Genomic DNA, 17,057 nt, shown 5'->3' with positions numbered 1-17,057 from the left:
TTATCCACAATTCTGCTTAATAAATGATATTTTGATTTAAGTCCTGGTTAGACGGTGTCCTTTTGAACTGAATATTTACGATCCCTGTATCCAGAATTTACACTTCAGGTTATCAGACTGGTTTACCGTTAGTTCATTCGTTAGTATTTATCAGCGTTATAGCAGTTAATTTCTGCAGTCCTTCTTAGCTGAGGAAGGTGGTGCCCCGACATTTTATCAACGAATGCAACATCAAATTAAGGTAGTACACACTACAATGGAATGAAAAAAGTTTCAGCACAAATGTGTTTAAAAAACACAAGCAGAATCAAAACTCTTAAAACTTTGGAGTATAAAATGAAAATTCAAGACACATACTACTACTACTACTTAATTCCTACATCTACATATTTACTATATGTAAGATTTTACATTGAGTTTTTGCATGCATTTCTGTATGCATTTCTATGGTCTATATGTAGTTTTTTCAAATGTCTTCAAATAATTTTTCTTAAAAAAAAAAACAACAACTGTTTGTTAGTCTCGGCAAACCCACGTCTATGGATACGTTTCCAGAAACAGAAACACAGACAGGATTTTCAATAGCAAAGAAACTTCAGGTGCAGTGTGTCCTGTAGTCATACAGCTTCAAAACTGGCTTCATATGAATGACACTTATTGATGGAGGACAGTCAGCAGTGTGAATGACAGTCATCACTGCCTGAGATGATTACTATTATTGCTGTATTTCTGCTTCATTATTCAGACAGTGACAGGTGGAGAGAGACAGATAGGGGACGACATGCAGCAGAGGTCTCAGCAGAGAAATGGAGCCCAAGCTGCTGTAAGGACTCAATACATGATCTGCAGTCTACCAGTGAGCTACTGGAGCCCAGTCAGTACTTTAAAGGACAGTTTAGAGCCAGACTATGTGACTTTTGTAAGAAGATATTCTTCAACTGTCAACTTCAAAATGTTACATTTAATTTGGCAGGAAGAAAACACACCCATGCTCAGCTGTGCTGCTATAGACCGGAGCTGCTACGACCAGTGGTTTATGGTTGCCAGTGTTATCTGATGACAGTGAGTGCAGTGACTTAATGACTGCGCTACTGTTACACTACATTTTAGTGTTGGCATATCACAGACAATCTGTGTTATGTAAAACAGGAAGTCAACGCACTGTGCCTCATAAGACACACGCTTATTGTTTCCTGCTTTGTGGTCTCAGTCCCAGGAGGGTTCAGTGGGCAGATGTGAGGTGCGCCATTTCTGCCGGAAATCTTTTTTTTTTTTTTTTTCCTGCATTCAGGACTTAAAGTAATGTTAGTGAAATGTCTGTGTGAAAGAAATACTGATGAGCTAAACAGAGAGCCTGAGTGACAGCAGGGAAAGGCTGTTGGCCAAAGACAGTCACCAAATACAACATGCTAATCTTTAACAGCACATTAGCTAATCAGCGTTTTATTTGAGTTTAGTTTTTCTTACCTTGCTAATGTTAAAATGCTTAAGGTCTTCATAAAATAATGAGGAGGAAGTTCTAACAGGACTTGAACATTTAACTCTGTGTGGATTAAACTTCATTCCAGTTGTTTTTTTTTTTACATAGATGTTCCAGTGCTGTGAGCTTCTTGTCCTCAGGAAGGAGTTCCACATATATTCAGTGTTTGTATTTTGTTTTGAGCTTCGATGGCACTGTGGGTTTAGGAAGATCAGTAAGATCTCAGTGACATTAATACACGAGAGGCCAATAAAGTAAACCTATTTTCCTTCATAGAGCTGGGAAGCAAAGGAAGTGATGCAGCCAATGACTCGGGACCAGTAAGTTTCAAACATACACTCTTGCCGTGACTCGCAGACCTGGGGTCTGCTGTCGGACACTTCCTCATTCTCCTCGCTCTCGGTCAGCCTGTCTAGTGCTGATGTCCTTGCAGCAATTGACGCAGCGTGATCTTGAAATAGTAACCAAATTTCAGTGTTTTGTCAATGTTTAATTAGCATCTGTGGCAACAGCAGCCACAACTCAGCAAGTTACATGGCTTTAAAAGGACAATACAAGGTTATGTTAAACACAAATTTTTGCTCCTTAACTGCAAATTCTATCAAATTTTAAGAGTTTTTGATGTGTTTTTCTACCATTTCAGGCAGCCATTCATTTCTGTAACAGTGTGAATGTAACAGACTCAGTGGGACTTGCTTCCCGTGTCCAACCAAGCGAATTTCAAGCTTCACTTTTGTCATTGGACATTATTTCACGGTCATGCAGTTAAAGTGCAGATGAATTTAAAAACTGCACTGTGTGATCCAGCAGGAACATCCCGCTGACAAACACCAGTGTCAGACTTAATGCTCAATTGGTTGTCCCTCCACACAGAAAAATGGATGACTCTATGGGAATATAAGTTAAGACCATCAGTTGGTTTGGGATATTTGTCTCAGCACACACGAGACGAAGCAGTGAAGTCAGAGTTGTGGCGTATTCACGTTTGGGCACCGCGGTCAAGGACAAACACTGCACCATAGTTTCTGAACTGACTCCAGCTGCTGGATTTATCCAGCCGGTGGTGAACAGAATCACCTCTGTCCTCATTCACTGAACTGAACTAAAGCTCCTGTAAAGAAAAGTTCACTGGCCCTCCATGAACTGTGCGTCTGCTGCTCCTGCTACACCTGGATGACAGCAGCCAAGTCCGACAGGCGGGGGGGTGGGGTGGAGGCCATGTCTTTGGAGAATGTTTATGAGGCAGAGGAGGAAGATCATCCCAGCAGGTAACAATGATATCAGTCCTCGGTGGAGGGCGGGGACATCACAGGCACCCGGCGGAAAAAGAAGCTGGATCCTCTGAAGAGGTGGCCCTGAGACGAGGGGACACATACGCACTTTAAACGCTTTGCAAAACCACTCTCATCTGGGTGAAATACCAAGCTTTTCTGGAGTCCCAGTGCGATGCACCGGATCAGATGTGTAGATCTAGCGTGCAGCTGGTTTAGTGAGGGAATGAATGGACAATGCTCTTCCCTTTGTGTCCTTTAGGTGTTGAATGAACAGAACGAAAGTGAAAGAGTGACTGTACCTTGTGGCTCAGGTGACTCCAGCAGTGCAGCCAAGACTTAAAGATGGGAGAGTGAGGAGGAAGACCTGCAGCCAGGCTGACAAGCAAAGCACAAGCAATCAGACCGAAGCGCCAGGACTGTAGCTGGGATTTCACAAATGCTTCTTAGGCACGAGCTACCAGTCTGAATGGTGACTACAGGTTTAATCAAACATGTATTTCAACAGTAAAATGTCCATCTCTGCCAATTATGAATCAGTGAATGTACTAATGTTTGAAAGAATGACTCACCCACAGTTGTTGACTGCCATAAGATCGGTCACCAGCCTGAACGGATATGTTAGAACACTCACTGCAATCTAGAGAAGACCACACTCCATTAACATGCACTAATGTCACATATCAGACACATTTAACAGTTTGAGTGTTGAACTCACCCACATCACAAACTTAGTGTAGCTTCTTACTGCTGACGCCTGACTGAACTGCAACAGAAATACAAGGACAGAGGTGAAAGTGTGCTTGCATGGAACAGAAAACGGATCATTTTAGTTCAATTAACCCCTTAGCATCCCTGTAAGTTCCTGTATAATTAGCCTAGATGACTAACCTCGCGCTAAGTACTACTGGCATTGAGTCAATATGTTTGAACACCGTGGAGTATGTTTTCTATTTCTGCCTGATTATTTCTGTAGACAGATGCCTGCAGATGAGTATATCTGGGACTTATTAGCTGGAAAGCACAAAGGGACCACATCATGACATCTTACCTTCGTCCAAGTTCAATAAAAACTGATAACAATACCACAGATTAAATAATATTTTATTGATTTTTCATGAATAAACAAACAAAGAAGCAGACAACACAGCTCTTGCAAATTTAAAAAAGAAAAGTAATAATGTACATGGGTTACATCAAAACACATTCGATTTGATTTGGATCATGTCAAAGGATGAGATTTAACAGTCCTTGTTTTATTTGTAAAGACGAGGGGCGGACGCCCTCTCTGCAATTACTGAACCAGATCACTGCCAAGATAATCAACAAGGGGTTGCCAAAAGTTTGAGGAGGTATTGTTGTTACCTTTTAAAGTAGCACTAAGATGTTCCAGAGGAAAAACCTTCGATGTTTCTCTGTACCACAGTGAGACTGAGGGAGGCTTCTCCTGAATCCACTGGGACAGAACACATTGCCTTGCTAAGAGCAGGAGTTTCCACATTAAAGTGGCTTTCCAGTGGATGAGGAGAGCTGCCTCGTAGGTACAACAATACTCTGTGATAAGTTTAACCTCCAAACACTTTTCCCAGAGCTCCCTAGTCCTGTCAGCATTAGCAGAATTGAAATAGATACATTTTTCGTAAAAAAGAGAAATAAACTTCTTGTCATTAAAGGATTATATTAAAATTAAGAAGGAAGTTTTCAATAGAACTTAAAATTGGTTTCTTATTTGCGAATGTAAAATATGATATAATGAAATGTTTCACGGGGCTGCACGGTGGCGCAGCAGGTAGTGCGCGTGCCTCACAGCAAGGAGGTTGCCGGTTCGATCCCCAGGTCAGGCGGGGCCTTTCTGTGTGAAGTTTGCATGTTCTTCCCGTGCATGCGTGGGTTCTCTCCGGGTACTCCGGCTTCCTCCCACAGACCAAAAACATGCTCATTAGGTTAATTGATGACTCTAAATTGTCCGTAGGTGTGAGTGTGAGTGTGAATGTTTGTCTGTCTTTGCATGTGGCCCTGCAATCGGCTGGCGACCGGTTCAGGGTGTACCCCGCCTCTCGCCCATTGTAGCTGGGATAGGCTCCAGCCCCCCGCAACCCCGAAAGGGATAGGCGGTATAGATAATGGATGGATGGAAATGTTTCACTTGGAGAAAACCAAAAAACTGATTACGTCAAATTTTGTACTGATTTTGAATTTGTTTGAATGACATGAAGGTAACATTTTCAAATAAATCAGAAACAAATCTTAATTCCTTTGAGTACAGGCATCGAAAATACTCTTTTCTATGCCTGGAGGGAAAGCTTTATTATTAATGAAAGGTTGCAATGCAGATGAAAAATCTCTCTGACCAGTGTGTTCAGTGATATCACGCCTCCTAAGTATGCTTAGCATGACAGTGTTTTTAACCTCTGCTGGGAGTTCCCTTGTGTCAGTTGAAATGAGGCTGAAAAGAGAGAGGAGCAGCACACCATGCATCTGTAGAGGGCTCCCCTCCATGCAGAAGATATTTAAGCCAGCTTGATTTATCTGGGCATGATGAGCCCAATTGTAATACAGAAAGTTAGGAAGAGCATGCCCCCCCCCCCAATCTGTTGGCAGTTGTAAAGTCTTCATCTTTAACCTAGATTTCTTTTTGTACCATATAAATTTTGACATTAAACCTTCAATTTCTAAAATGACTCTCCTATTGATCTTAAGTGGTAGCATTTGCATGGGCTATAAAATCCTGGGAAGTATATTCATCTTAAACTTATTCTACCCATCCATGACAATGGGAGATCAAACCACCTGTTAAGGACATTTTAACTGATGTCAAGGCACATGTCATTTATATACATATGCTTTTCTAAAAGCATGCCTGGGCGTCAGCTGACTACTTCTAGATAAATATATTTATATTCAGGCAATCTATATTTATATTTTGGGTATACTGTATGTAGGCTATATATCTTTATATTCAGGCCATTTACTATATTTTGCATTTCAGACTGAATTCCTTAATTTGGCTGTAAATCACTCACTGAAGCAGCAGACCCTCGTTTTCAGAATTTCATTGGCTACATGAAGCACCAGAGATCGGTTCCATCAGTTGTAAATGGCTTTTACTGTACTTCAGACTGAGGCAGCAGAAGAGTGACTTAATGCACCAGAAATGTACATTATACTGAATTTATCAAGCCAGCAGGTTAAGATGGAGCACGTGTGGAGTTTACATGAACCATAAATCAAACAGGCAGAGCTCTCTGTTACAGTTTGCTCGCCTGATGACTGTTCAAAGTAATGCATTAGAGAAAAGGAAAAACTGCATGTAAATGAATGTACACACTCCATCAAATCACTGTATTCAAGTTGTAAAGTACAGATTTATTCAGCTTTATTCTCTGAACACTGCTAATGATGATATGACCCAGAGGAAGAACTATTGTGTTTTAAATGTGACCGATTCTATAGCAGCTATTTATTTTAATATAAAATGAATTTCTTCCTTCCACTCTCTCCTCTACTAGCCAAAAGAGTAATGGACTTACACTTTCGTCGACAGCGTAGGTGTTAATAAAGTGAGCCAGGAGGTTACAACACCACAGGAAGAGAACCTCTCCCACCACATGCGGTACGAGACCCCTGTAAACACACAGAACACTGCTCACACCGCTGGAGGTCAAAGGTCAACATCAAAATGTTGTAAGACTTTCACTAACAAACAGTGAAAATTATGGATGACTCACACGTAGAATCCAGCAAATCCTTCCTCCTTAAATATCTTGGTGATACAACAGAACATCCCACTGCAAATGACACACAGAATGCAGAATGTCGACGGAGTACAAAAATACTAATCTAACACGCTTGGTTGCAATCTCCAACTTCACCACTAGATGCCACTCAATGTGACACACTGGTCCTTTAATACAAACAGCACTTTTCCTACTGTTGCTGTTTTACTGTGAAGTCTGAAGTGAAATCTTAAGGATTAGACATTTAATAAATAATCAGCAATCATTTGATGATGAGGAAGATTTTTGATAGCTTTAACCTGGACTGTTGCTGAGTTCGTCACCAGTATTCAGTGCTGTAGAGACAGCTGAGATTTGAAAAAGGTTTTCAAGCCTTGAAAGGAAATACTGTGGTCTTACTTGTATGTGGCCTCTCTGCCAACAAACTGGGCCATACAGCGCACTGACATGACTGCCAAAGGAAAACACAACAGGTGAACAGCGACACAACCAGCGTACCTCTTGGATTTTATGACGTTACATCTGAATGACTGAATACTGAATGACCTCTAGCGGGACATTTGAGGACGTCACATCAGAGAGTTTGTGATTTTTCACAGTGTTCGCACATTTTACAGAGCGAAGGATTCACTGCAATCAAAACCAACCAAGAATGAAAATAATGAGCCCCAGCTCTAACGCTGCTTGTGGCATCGCTTCTGTAGATGAGGTGGAAGCTTCCAGAAAGACATATAATGCAGACATACCATGGAAAGGATGAGTGGCTACTCTGGACAGACACTGGATGATCATCTCATGTGAGGTCTGCAGAGGAAGCAGTTTGAAGAGACAACTTGTTACAACACTGAAAACATTTGCTCCAAAGTAAAGCGAAAAAGGAATGTACAGTGGAGCTGGACCATGGGTCGAACTCTGGCTGCCAACAATTACGAAAACAAGATAATCAAGATAAATGAATATTGCACTGCATTCCGTTCTCACCATGACGCTCTCATGTTGTCTTGTGTGATGAATTGCAGTGCACCCTTTCTTGATCTCAATACTGGCCAAAATACTCATGATTAAGATTTTTGCCATAACTGAGCAGCTCCAGTGTGCAGGATCAGCCCAGAAATGGGTCCATTTTAAGGCTGATAAATGTGTCTTGCTGATACAGTACCTGTGGGTCAGTTATGTTATTCAGGAGCAATTCTCACCTCTTGGACCACTTTCCTGAGTGAAGACTGCATGTCATCTCTCTTTGAAAGAAGCTCTACCTGCTAAATAAAGAACTAGAATTACTTTGACGACCCTTCACAATACCTCCACGTCCAAAGCTTTTAAAATCACCTCTCACACAGACATTATTAATGAGCCTCAGAATGATAATGACATTCGTTACACTGTTCAATCAGGAGGACATGTTCCAACAATATACTTTTAGTACAAGATGTCCCTTTTTGTATTTTTCTGGCTTGTGTTTTCCTGTTGAGCTGTGATGAAGGGACAGTCACACAAACTGGAAACACATGAGGACGGGGTCTCTTACTGTTTTAGTGTGCGTATTGACACCTGACTACTGGTGGCTGGACCACAGCAAAGCAGGGCCAGGTGCAAACACAAGTTACTTACTGTAACTCTAGATTCTATGAGTACAGACACAGCCCTCTACAGCTATCACCAGTGGGTCCATCCCTTCTCACACAGCACTGAAGACTTTTAATCCACCCCCACATACTACATGGACTCCACCTCGTCCCACCATGTGTATAAGTTGAATATATTCAGGTGAGACTGGACAGTCGGCTCCCAAAAAGGCTTTTTCTTCAGCTACACAGAGAATCTGGAGTTACAGTGAATAGCTAACGTTCTTTCACATACAGGCTTCACCCTCTCAGACTGTCACTAGTGGGATGAGGGTGAAGGAGGATGAGGTCCATGCCCCACTGGGTCCGTTTGGTACCCACGAGGACAAACACACAACCACTTCATGTGAAACAATAACCAGTCTATACTCCATCAGTGCATCACAGCGTTCTTCCTTAAGAGGGAGAGACATGAGAGACGAAACAAAGCCTGCTGCAGTGAGGAGCAGCTGTCCATTCACAGAGAGGCTGCTAAGTTCAATCAGCTGGCCACTGTCCCCACAGCCTGCAGTAAGCATGTCCGTCCTCACCCTCATATCCCCACATATGGATGGATTTCAAGAAAATGCTTGAAAACCATGTCTGCATCAGCCTTCATATCAAATAACTGGTGATGATGTTCTGAAAACCTTCATCTCAGTCCTTGCTTACCTGCTTCACTTTATTCCTGACCACGGTGGAGATGGCACTGGACACAATGCGAGGTGAGAGGCCGCGGAAGAGTCCTGTCTTTCCGTCCACCTTCACGATGTGCTGTGCTGTGGACAAGTTCATTTCCTGTCACCTGCTCTGAACATATGAGCTGTGAAACGAGCAGAATAATAATAATCACTCACCATAGGAGAAGAAGCCAGGCAGGTACAAGACTCTTCGTCCAAACATGGTTGTGCCCACAATTGGGGGAAGAGGTTCATGGCCCACCTGGAAACAACAGTAAGTCAATGCAGCCACTGCTTCATGGGATGTAATGTGATGACTAAAAACGAACGGCCTTGTGTCAGCCATGAGCAATTACATTTCAAATTGCATCTTTTTCTCTGAGTCATGGCCTCCATCCATGCTAAAGTGGTGCTTGTCTGACCCAGTAACAGCTCTGTCCCAAAATGCTATCAAGACTGGATTATGCTTGAACTGGCATGACTGGGGCTGTGACGTCAAATGATCAATAAGTCATGATTTCCTCACAGCAGCACAGGAAATGACTGCTGGTCAACATGTAGAATTCAGGAGTCTTGATCAAAATGCTATTTTCTGCATTTGCCTGAGAACAGCTAAATTATAAATGTGCCTCTATTAAATCCCAGTACAGGTGCTCGGAGAGCAGGAGGGGACTGATCAGCTTAGATTGCTCACACTTTAGCTGTTTGCAAACTGAAAAGACAACAAGACCGATGCTTGTATCAGAGTGCAATATGATTTTGTCCTTCAAATGTTCACTTGGTCAGATGAGATGATCACAGAGTCACAAAATCATGCTGCGACTCAGCTGGGAGACATGGCGTGCCGTCTGCCACATCCTGTGTGAAGTACAAAGGCAGGGACCAACTGTGACTGATGGCACAAGATCACTGATCTCCTGATGTGCCACAGAGAAGTTCCTATCGGTCAATATCACAGAACACACTGTAGAAGTGGAAGTCAGAGAGATTCTGGCACGCTTGTGTTTTTGTCAGGACACTGTGAGGCTTCACAGATGCTCCATCTCTTCCAACAGTTGCTGATAAAATGGAAGCTACGTAGACACCGCATTCACTCGGATGTTGGGACATGCATTCAGTTCAAGCAGCTGACAGAAGTACAGGTGTGGACAAGCAGCTGGACACTGGACACATGTTGACTCGGGTAAAAAGTGAGAAAATGTTTGAAAGGACAGGTAAACAGCTGTGGAACCTTAATAGAGAAAAACTACAGAGCGAAAATGTTTGATCAATGCTAAATTAAGCGAACATGTTTTTAAACCCCCCTTTTTTTCCCTTTCTCGTGCTGCAGTCCCGGTTACCGGAAGAGCACGCTGCGGTCACTCTGGGCTCCCCTGCCCGGGTTAAGGACCACGGATGGAGCGACAGCAAGCCGTCTGGTCGCTAAGGTGAATGAGTACATGGACACGACCATTGGGAAGACTCGAAAAACCAACACAGCTGTGGCTTTTGACAGCACTCTCACGGTTGCTGTTAGCTAGCTCCATCAGCTACCTGTATCAGCAGCTTCACATACAGCAGCGGGTGTGTGATGGCTGTTACTCCCGCTCCCAGCAGCAACACCGCGCTGTCCACGTCCACGGGGGTCGGTGGAGCCTCCTGCTGCACACCGACTACCTGATCGGACAGGTTTTCTGCTGATTCCATCTTTAATTACCGCGAGGGACGGAGACGGTTCATCACCGGTCAGCGTCAAGCCAAACTCAGTGTTACACAACTTCCGCTTTGAATTTTCAGAATAATATTCCCTGCTTCAAATGATCTGGATGGGAGCCAGATGGTAGAGAGCTGCTCTTTGTCTCGAATAAACTGCAGGTTCCATACATTGTACACGTTTTGTGAGACTCAGAAAGAGCACATGGTGTTTTATTATGATTTCAGAACTTATTCTGGCTAAAAAAAAACATATCTGTCACGTGACAGCGGAACCATAACACATAGGCGGGCCGTACGCTCGTGCCATCACGTAAACACACGTGAACGCACTTTTTTTCTAATCTCGTTCAGCCAGGCGTCAGCAGGACCAGATGTTAACACGGAAACGCCAGAAAAGAAGAAAGAAGTTGAAAAGTCCGTGAGAAAAACCTGCAGTACCGCACAGCGAGGACAGGAGGCAGCAGAGATGCACTCACGAAACTGAAATTTAAAAAAATAGCACAATAAAGTCAGATAATATGTGTAGCATTCCAGAGCAATCGAACTGTTTTTTATTTATTTATTTTTTGACAAAACAGTTCAACTGAAAAAAAATATGCTTGATCTTTCCATTTCTGTTCTTTTAATGTTTAGCAATGTAATAGTTTGTTTTTTACAGTTTACAGAAGCAACACTAGTGCAAATAGACCATAAACTAGTGCGCGCGCGCGCGCGCACACACACACACACACACACACACACACACACACACACACACACACACACACACACACACACACACACATGCATATATGTAATGTACAATACAATCACCAGGAATGACCACGTCCTGATGGTGTGTGAGGAGGAGTGCTGTACATCCAGCAGGTGGTGCTGTTAGACTGAAAGTGGTCCAGGTGTCCTCTGTCAATGGCCTTCAGATTCTATTAAGATTGAATTCTTACATATATGTTATTTAGAAGTTTTGATTTTATTGTTTTTTGTTTGTTTTTTAACTGAATTGGAAGAAGTCAACCACTGGCTTCCAGCGAATTTGGACTGTAACTGTAAACTGTAATGTTATTGCTGTTACCTACAGTAGAATCTAACTTCACACTTTCATAATGCTTGTTTTATTCAACCGATAGTCAAGAAATGACTTAAAATGATTACCAAACTAGTTCATTAATTTTCTGTCATTCAACTAATTGATTTATCGACTGATCCTGTCAGCTGTACTTTGAATTTTTACATTTCAAATCTATTTTCTCTCCATTTCCACTGCTTACTACATTGATTGTGTCCTGGGATGTGAGTGCTGTCAGAATGTGTCTCAGCCACCAACAGTTCTGCGGCTGAATGCGTCCAGTGCAGACACTGGTAGGACAAGAGGACCGAAGTGTTGCTTTCATGTTCCAGGTTTCACAGTGAGGGTTGGTGCACACTTGAATATCTGTCAAATCATTAGAATCAGTTAAATATGACTCTTAACATGTGGATCATACTGTTTTTTTTCTATCTGTTACTAGAAAATCACCTTAAAACAGACAGAGGTCACTGTTAGAGGTGTGTGGCTGCATGGCGGCTGAAACAAACCAGAGCTGATGTTGACTCTCATTCACCCTGTTTTTCCTATCTAACAACACACACCTCATTATAGAAATACAGTCTAAACTAAACAGTGATTCATCCTGAGATAGACCATTCATTCCCTGATGGACAAAAGAGTTAAAGCTGGAATCATGGAAATGTCAACGAGACACTTTAATTTACATATCATCTGGTGTTATTGTTTGTCCATCGTATCATCACCGTGTCATTCATGGCTCACTATTGAATGTCAGGTCATATGCAGGCTTTCAACCTCCTTTTCCACATGTGACGTCACACACAAAATTCAGACCTGATGCATCTGAAAGAAACCATAAGATTGGAAGGAGGAACGGAGCTCACAAACACACACATACACACTCCCTTTCACACACAGATTTCACAAACCAGTGCGATGCTGTGGGTCAGTTGATTTACTGACATCACTGCAGATGCCGGTTTCAGCCCACTGACCGTTTCCATTCATGCTGGCAAGCACAAGCCCTCAGACTGCAGATGGATACATCGCTTATTTAATACTGCTGTGTGTAAGCAGCGATGCAATGGTAGTAAAAATGAGGCTTTGAAAACCCAAATCCTTCTTCCATCACAACACCCCGTCCTCATGTGTCTGTGCCCAGTCTGATGCTACCCATTCTACTGAAATGTCTGGTATGAATTCATGTCAAAGAGATGTGGTTCAACATAAATAATCATGTTTTTTTCATGAATATTTTCCCATTTAAGTCCAGTGTGTAGGATTCAGTCAACCAGTTGAATACCCCTCATCTCACCCTCCTCTCCCCAGAGCCAGTGCTTGGTTTGTCCATTCTGGGCTATTGTAGAAACACAGTGGTGTAATAATTGTGAATATTATTACGTTTCTGCCAATATATCCCTGCTAAGCCTGGATCAAATGGTGATGTGTAGTGTGAAAGGTGTCGCTCATAGTGACGACTCAAAGAATCTACAACCAACTCTGCAGTTTTTAGCCTCATTTAGCTCATTGGTTTGGTTTTAGGAGCCATAACGTCACAGTTACCTGCTGCTGCTGCTGCTGCTGCTGCTGCTGCTACCTGTTCTGCACCAAACAGCAGGCAGTTAGCAACTAACTGGTGAGTATTGTGGAACATTTAGCACATAAAAGGCCAAATGTTTCTCTCAAAAGTTGATGGAGACCAAAACAGAGCTAAAAGACAGTGACTATTGGATATCAGGCGGACACAATCACCCCACTGATATAGACATAGTAACCAAGTTCATAATATTACAGAGACCCAGCCTGTCCCACTGCCTCAACAAAATTTGTTATTTCTTCAAGCATTTTTATTTAATTGCATAGTCCTTCAGATGATTCTGATGGCACTGGTAGAGCCAGACTACGACAGTTTCTTACCTTGACATTCACCTGCACTGTGTATGTTGTTACCCATGACTGTATAGAGTGCAATCTGGAAGTAGAGGCACATTTAGGTGGGAGTTTAAATTCCAATACGGCAGTGCAAAGCAAGTTGTTAGTGTTCGGGGGGAATTGGGTTTCAGAAATTACAGAACCAGTCTCTCAGCTGGTAATTTGCTGATGCTGTCAACAAGAGCAGACTAAATACTTGTAGCTGTGACTGAGAGGATAATGACTCCACTTCACCCAGCACTTTTATACGTGGTGCCTCTGCATCATTTGAACCAAGCATCCACCCACACATTCTGTGCACCCAAGACCTACCACTTTGTGCTGCTTATGATGCTTGGCCCATTCAAATAGAGCCCAGACTGCCTGCAGCCACACGAGCATCTCTGTGAGGCTGCACAGCAGAACTTTGAGCTAAATGTTACCACCAGCATACTAACATGCTCACAGTGACAACATGCTGATGTTTGCCTAATGTTAACAACGCTGTTAGCACCAAACACAAAGTGCAGCTGAGGCTGATGGCAATGACATTAATTTTGCAGCTGTTTAGTCCATATTATTGGAAAAAAGTGATGACCTAGTGATGGTGCTGCATGAAAAAGTCAGAGAAAGTTGTTGCAATTAATCCTGATGGGATCATGATTGTCCGCACCATATGTCACGACAAAATATCCAGTATTTGTAGAGATATTTTACTGTGAACTATAAAGTGTCAACCTGCCAGTTGCATTAGATGAGCGTACAGTAGGAATCATCCTCTGAGAACCATGAATGGCTGTGCAACATTTCACACAAATCAGTCCAATAGTTGTTGAGATTTATCAGTCTGGACCAAAGTGGTGGACAGACTGAAAAAACATGGCGTCATGCTGAAATATGAACTGTGCCTAACATCAGCTCACAGTTTATGTTGCTGTTGATTTTAGCTGGCTGTGGGAGAAGCGAGACGGCTTTGAACTGACTGTAAGTCACATTTTAATAGGCTTAGTAAATCCAAATATGAAACTGAGTAAACAGAAGTGTGAATTTGCATTCCTCCTCTATTCTGTTCAATGTAAATTCAAATGAAATCTCTGTACTCGTTGGCTCATCATAAATTGAAATGATGGAGTCTTGTTGTGCTGGCTCATATCTGCACAGCTGGGTCAAGTTAAATTTTCCCTGGCACAGTTTAATTAAAAGCTTCTTCTCTTTCCATCTTTTATTGATCCCAGGGACATCATTTTTCTCATACAGCGTGTGTGTTTTATTAGCTGGTGGTCATACAGGGTGTGGATGGATGGGTACTGTATGGATTTCACTCAGTGTGAGGTCATTGGAGTTGTCCTCAGGTTAATAGGGTCAAATTCTGACAGCAGGTCAACATAATTGTATATTGGGTCATTAAATCATGCTTGCTTGTCTTTTCTTGTCAAATTATTTTTCTGAGACTGTGTGGTTGGTAACCCTTGGTGGTCTCTGGTGTCCTTCTTGATCCTTCTCAGGGTGTGTGAATATGTGTATATAGATATTTTCAAAGATATAAGGTGGCAATTGGTATGATTTTCAGCTTGTTGTTGAGTTCTGACCTCAAGCAGCCAGGAAGACATCATGATGCAGCTTTAAAGCTCATTCCTGTTTAAGAATAGTTGATTATAAAGATCATTCATTCTTACAGGAGGAGCCTCTGCAGCCTTTGAAACAGTGTGCGATGAATGTCGGCCATTGCTTTTCAGTGTGCTCCTCTGGTCTGACCATATGTTTCTCAGACATTCTCAGATAAATCTGAAGTACTACACCGCAGCTACATGAGTGGTGGCATGTGGGCTGCATGCCGTGAAATGAAAAAGTCTGTTGAACAAATTTATATAAAGCAGCTTGAACAACCTCCCTGGTTCAAGTGTTTCTTGTTATGAAAGGCCATTTTTCAAGACATGTCACTTGTTCAAACATTTGGAAAGAACTGTGTGAGAAAAAAAACCCTGTTCACTATAAACAGTTTGATGTTGAATAGAAATCTGTAGATCAGCATGCAGGCTGAAATATCAGACACCAACTATGTTACGTGCTGCATTACTTGGATGTACTATATGTTTTATCACACAAACATGTACTACACACATACTATGACATGTAGTAGACTGATTATCAACGTTTTCTCTTTTTCCATCATAACACCTACATGTGAAAATGTCCAGCTCTATTATCAGGTGAAGTGCCTTAAACAGCCCATCAGAAAAAAAACACATAGGTCGACGATGCAGGCAGGTTGATATAACTCATAATTGCTTTTTTTTGTTATGCAGCAACCTCTGTTGGCCATAGTAATTATGACGGGAGCAAAGGAGGAAGTCAGATGATGGAGTGGAAAGAGCATAGAGAGATACATAGAGATAGTCTGCATATAGAGGAAAGTGGGGGCATGGATGAGTCAAGCAAACAACGAACCTGTTTACCTGTGGAATGTTCCAAACAGGTGTTTTTGGAGCATTCCACATCTTTCCCAGCCTTTAGCTGCTCCTGTCCCAAAACGTGTTGCTGCATCAAATTCATAATAAGCGGATATTTATAAAAACCAATGAAGCTGATGAGGTCACACATTGGATATTCTGTCTTTGTGCTGTTTTCAGTTGAGTGTATGTCAGAAAAATATCACATTCTGTTTTATTTAGGAATAATTACAGTGTCCCAACTTTTTTGGAATCTGAGTTCAGCATGTACATAATATACTAGCAACTGAGTGTTAGTGCTGTCAATCAATTAAAATATTTAATTGCGATTGATCTCATGAATGTCAGAGTTAACTCGCGATTAATCGCAAATTAATCGCACATTTTTATCTATTCTAAATGTCCCTTGAATTATCATTTATATACTGTTATCAACATGGAAAAGTGGATAGGCTCGCTTTGTGCGAATGTTTTTTATTGAAAACAACAACGTGTAGTGTTACATTTCACACTAACATTCTCACTTTGAGCAGTCATTCACATTTGAATGAATCAAATCTCACACAATTTAACACTGTCAATAAACAGATGACATAAAATAAATACTTGGTTACAAAAAAAAGCCTTCAACAACCCTTTCTAAGGGATCAAAACAGGGTGATACAAGATAAAGTTACAAAGTGCACATCATTGTAAACTAGGACTCAGCCTATAGTGCAGTTAAACCATGACTTAAACTTTGCTTTCTTAAGTTTCCTTTGAACATAATAGCATCCATATGTCTCTGGTTTTGACAAGGAGGCGGCAGAGAATTCACATTAGCCGTGTGTTTGGTCATCGAGTGGTATTTCAGACTGGATGTGCTACGGTGATAATTCAGTTCACACCGACAATACACACTTTAACTTTGGTCTTGTCAGTCGACCCATGTGGCAACTTTTTGAAACTAGACTTTCCATTCAGAATTGTTCGCATCCATTTCAGCGTTTCACGCTTGACATCCACACAAACCAGTAGCCTACTCTTTCACAGCTAGCGAGCAGGCAAGACCAAACACGTGCGTGGGGCGTGCCTATTGTTTTGTTTCCTGTTTACAAACGGATCCTGTAGTTTTTCTTACGTTACTAGCAGTGGACACACCTTATAAAAAACTACAAGTTCACTAGGTCACAAAGAACATA

At 41.9% G+C, this 17,057-nt stretch overlaps 1 protein-coding gene across 3 annotated transcripts; it reads right to left on the bottom strand.

The window, feature by feature from the left end:
- Nucleotides 1-267: 267 nt before the first annotated feature.
- LOC139335502 (mitochondrial carrier homolog 1-like) lies at nt 268-10,538 on the bottom strand. 3 transcript variants are annotated; one of them, XM_070969129.1, is made up of 12 exons: nt 10,306-10,538; nt 8,950-9,034; nt 8,765-8,871; nt 7,685-7,747; nt 7,235-7,292; nt 6,888-6,939; nt 6,480-6,539; nt 6,282-6,375; nt 3,470-3,517; nt 3,324-3,391; nt 3,054-3,129; nt 268-2,835 (listed from the first exon to the last, which is right to left on the bottom strand). In XM_070969129.1, exons 1-12 carry the CDS (start codon nt 10,456-10,458, stop codon nt 2,761-2,763), a joined length of 939 nt encoding a protein of 312 aa, XP_070825230.1. In that variant the 5' UTR covers nt 10,459-10,538; the 3' UTR covers nt 268-2,760. The 3 variants fall into 3 exon arrangements, with proteins under 3 accessions (XP_070825230.1, XP_070825231.1, XP_070825232.1); XM_070969130.1 differs by having other exon boundaries at nt 7,685-7,744; nt 10,306-10,504; XM_070969131.1 differs by having other exon boundaries at nt 8,765-8,866; nt 10,306-10,444.
- Between the last annotated feature and the right edge of the window lie 6,519 nt (nt 10,539-17,057).

The sequence above is a fragment of the Chaetodon trifascialis genome, chromosome 8 (genome assembly GCF_039877785.1).
Source record: "Chaetodon trifascialis isolate fChaTrf1 chromosome 8, fChaTrf1.hap1, whole genome shotgun sequence".
NCBI lineage: Eukaryota > Metazoa > Chordata > Actinopteri > Chaetodontiformes > Chaetodontidae > Chaetodon > Chaetodon trifascialis.
This window is presented reverse-complemented; position numbering and strand designations above follow the sequence as displayed.

Coding starts and splice junctions, on each gene's coding strand:
- LOC139335502 (XM_070969129.1), bottom strand. CDS start 10,458: ATGGAATCAGCAGAAAACCTGTCCGATCAGGTAGTCGGTGTGCAGCAG. Junction 6,940..7,234: donor AGCCACTCATCCTTTCCATG/GTATGTCTGCAT, acceptor TTCCTTTGGCAG/TCATGTCAGTGCGCTGTATG. Junction 3,392..3,469: donor ACACTAAGTTTGTGATGTGG/GTGAGTTCAACA, acceptor GGTCTTCTCTAG/ATTGCAGTGAGTGTTCTAAC.